This window comes from Grampus griseus, assembly GCF_964374135.1.
Source record: "Grampus griseus genome assembly, chromosome: 7".
In the NCBI taxonomy this organism is placed as follows: domain Eukaryota; kingdom Metazoa; phylum Chordata; class Mammalia; order Artiodactyla; family Delphinidae; genus Grampus; species Grampus griseus.
Window position 1 is genome coordinate 55,283,091 of NC_139001.1, and position 3,113 is coordinate 55,286,203.

The 3,113-nt window shown below is 45.3% G+C and overlaps 1 protein-coding gene across 1 annotated transcript; it reads left to right on the plus strand.

Annotated features, from left to right (window-relative positions):
- Positions 1–294: 294 nt before the first annotated feature.
- LOC309825253 (intraflagellar transport protein 70A) lies at positions 295–2,776 on the plus strand (the record flags this gene model as incomplete). The annotated part of the gene is made up of 1 exon (XM_082658766.1): positions 295–2,776. The coding sequence occupies one exon, from the start codon at positions 295–297 to the stop codon at positions 2,290–2,292; it is 1,998 nt and encodes a 665-aa protein (XP_082514892.1). The 3' UTR covers positions 2,293–2,776.
- Positions 2,777–3,113: the final 337 nt, after the last annotated feature.

Here is a 3,113-nt window from a genome sequence, read left to right on the forward strand (position 1 = left end):
TACGCCTCCCAGAGTGCAGCGCGGCCACGTTCCGACGTCGGCGCCATCGGACCAGTGCATGCCGGGAAGTAGAGTTTCCGTTTTTGAATTGCCACGAGGCCTTTCATCTCTCTTGCTGGACTCACGACCTTCGCAGCCCAGAGTCTTCGAGGGCCAATACAGTAGTTTAATGATTCACCTCAGTGATTCCTTTATATTCCTTACAGAGTTTTTCCGTTGCAAAGCAATATCCGGACAGCCTTCCGTTTCCGGTTGGCATGTTGCCGTGGTAACGGACGCACAGCCGAGGAGGTTATGGCGGGCCTGAGCGGTGCGCCCATGCCCGACGGGGAGTTCACCGCGGTCGTGTACCGGCTCATCCGGGATGCCCGCTACGCCGAGGCCGTGCAGCTGCTGGGCGGAGAGCTCCAGCGGAGCCCGAGAAGCCGCGCCGGCCTGTCGCTGCTAGGCTACTGTTACTACCGCCTGCAGGAGTTCGCGCTGGCCGCCGAGTGCTATGAGCAGCTGGGTCAGCTGCACCCGGAGCTGGAGCAGTACCGCCTGTACCAGGCCCAGGCCCTGTACAAGGCCTGCCTTTACCCAGAGGCCACCCGCGTCGCCTTCCTCCTCCTGGACAACCCCGCCTACCACAATCGGGTTCTCCGTCTCCAAGCCGCGATCAAGTACAGCGAGGGCGATCTGCCCGGGGCCAGGAGCCTGGTGGAGCAGCTACTGAGTGAGGAAGGAGGAGAAGACATCGGTGGCGAGAACGAGCTCGATGGCCAGGTCAACCTGGGCTGTTTGCTCTACAAGGAGGGACATTATGAAGCCGCGTGTTCCAAGTTCTCTGCTGCCTTGCAGGCTTCGGGCTACCGGCCTGACCTTTCCTACAACCTGGCTTTGGCCTATTACAGCAGCCGGCAGTATGCATCCGCACTGAAGCATATCGCCGACATTATTGAGCACGGCATCCGCCAGCACCCAGAGCTGGGTGTGGGCATGACCACTGAGGGCATTGATGTTCGAAGTGTTGGCAACACCTTAGTCCTTCACCAGACCGCTCTGGTGGAAGCCTTCAACCTCAAGGCCGCCATAGAATACCAACTGAGAAACTATGAGGTGGCCCAGGAAACCCTCACAGATATGCCTCCGAGGGCAGAGGAAGAGTTAGACCCTGTGACCCTGCACAACCAGGCGCTAATGAACATGGATGCCAGGCCTACAGAAGGGTTTGAGAAGCTACAGTTTTTGCTCCAACAGAATCCCTTTCCCCCAGAGACCTTTGGCAACCTGTTGCTGCTCTACTGTAAATATGAATATTTTGACCTGGCAGCAGATGTCCTGGCAGAGAATGCCCATTTGACTTACAAGTTCCTCACACCCTATCTCTATGACTTCTTGGATGCCATGATTACTTGCCAGACAGCTCCTGAAGAGGCTTTCGTTAAGCTTGATGGGCTAGCAGGGATGCTGACTGAACAGCTCCGGAGACTCACCAAACAAGTACAGGAAGCAAGACACAACAGAGATGATGAAGCTGTCAAAAAGGCAGTGAATGAATATGATGACACCCTTGAGAAGTATATTCCCGTGCTGATGGCCCAGGCCAAAATCTACTGGGACCTTGAAAATTATCCAATGGTGGAAAAGATCTTCCGCAAATCTGTGGAATTCTGTAATGATCATGATGTGTGGAAGCTGAATGTGGCTCATGTTCTGTTCATGCAGGAAAACAAATACACAGAAGCCATAGGTTTTTATGAGCCCATAGTCAAGAAGCATTATGACAACATCCTGAATGTCAGTGCTATTGTGCTGGCTAACCTGTGTGTTTCATATATTATGACAAGTCAAAACGAAGAAGCCGAGGAGTTGATGAGGAAGATTGAAAAGGAGGAAGAGCAGCTCTCCTATGAGGACCCAGATAAGAAAATCTACCATCTCTGCATTGTGAATTTGGTGATAGGGACGCTCTATTGTGCCAAAGGAAATTATGACTTTGGTATTTCTCGGGTTATCAAAAGCTTGGAACCTTATAATAAAAAACTGGGAACTGATACCTGGTATTACGCCAAAAGATGCTTCCTGTCATTACTAGAAAACATGTCAAAACACATGATTGTTCTTCGTGACAGTGTTATTCAAGAATGTGTCCAGTTTCTAGAACACTGTGAACTTTATGGCAGGAACATACCTGCTGTTATTGAACAACCCCTGGAAGAAGAAAGAATGCATATTGGAAAGAATACAGTCACTTATGAATCCAGACAACTAAAAGCTTTGATTTATGAGATTATAGGTTGGAATATGTAGTAATGTCTAATAATGGCTTTTATCAAAATGGCTCTGTTAACTATACATATTTGCAACTCTTTTATCTGTGTTTGTCCTTTGGCATCTTCACATTTGTGATACGTTGAAATTTGTACACTTTAAAATTATAATTAAAATAATTTTGATGTATCTTTCGAGAAACCTCACAAAAGAATTATAATAAAAAGAACTTGAACCCTAGAAGGATTTATGAAAAATTCAAAAATGAATGGGGAAGTGTGTCTAATAGTATTTGTAATGCCTATGTTCTCTCTCCATTGTATCTTTTGTGTTTTGCTATATCCTGAAAAAATCCTGCATGAGAAGATTATATCATCCAGAGACCAGGCACTATCAAATCCAGAACTCAGTTAATGTATAGAACATCTGGACATTAGTAATAGGGTTTCACATTATACTTCAATAATTTACCCTTAAGTAACACTAATTAGTAATGCATACATTTTGCATAGATTTTAGTATGTCTTGGCAGAATTTTCCAATACAATTGTAATGCTTTATCTAACAAGAATTCCTTATGTTCTAAATTTTTTTTTTTAATCTGTAAGATTCAGTAGGAAATCTTGTGCCATAGTAAAACTATGGTGCTATGGTATGGAGACAATAAACAATTGACAAATTTCTATGGTTTTCTTGTGTCCATTTGTGAATAATTTGAATATATAATCTTACTCTTTGCATAATTGATCTTTAACAGTGATTAATAACAAGTACCCTTAGAACTCGGTTCTTAGTTCTTGTTTCTACTTAAGACACATTAATACTGGACTTTGTTTTTATGTTGTAGCTTTTTGGAAAAG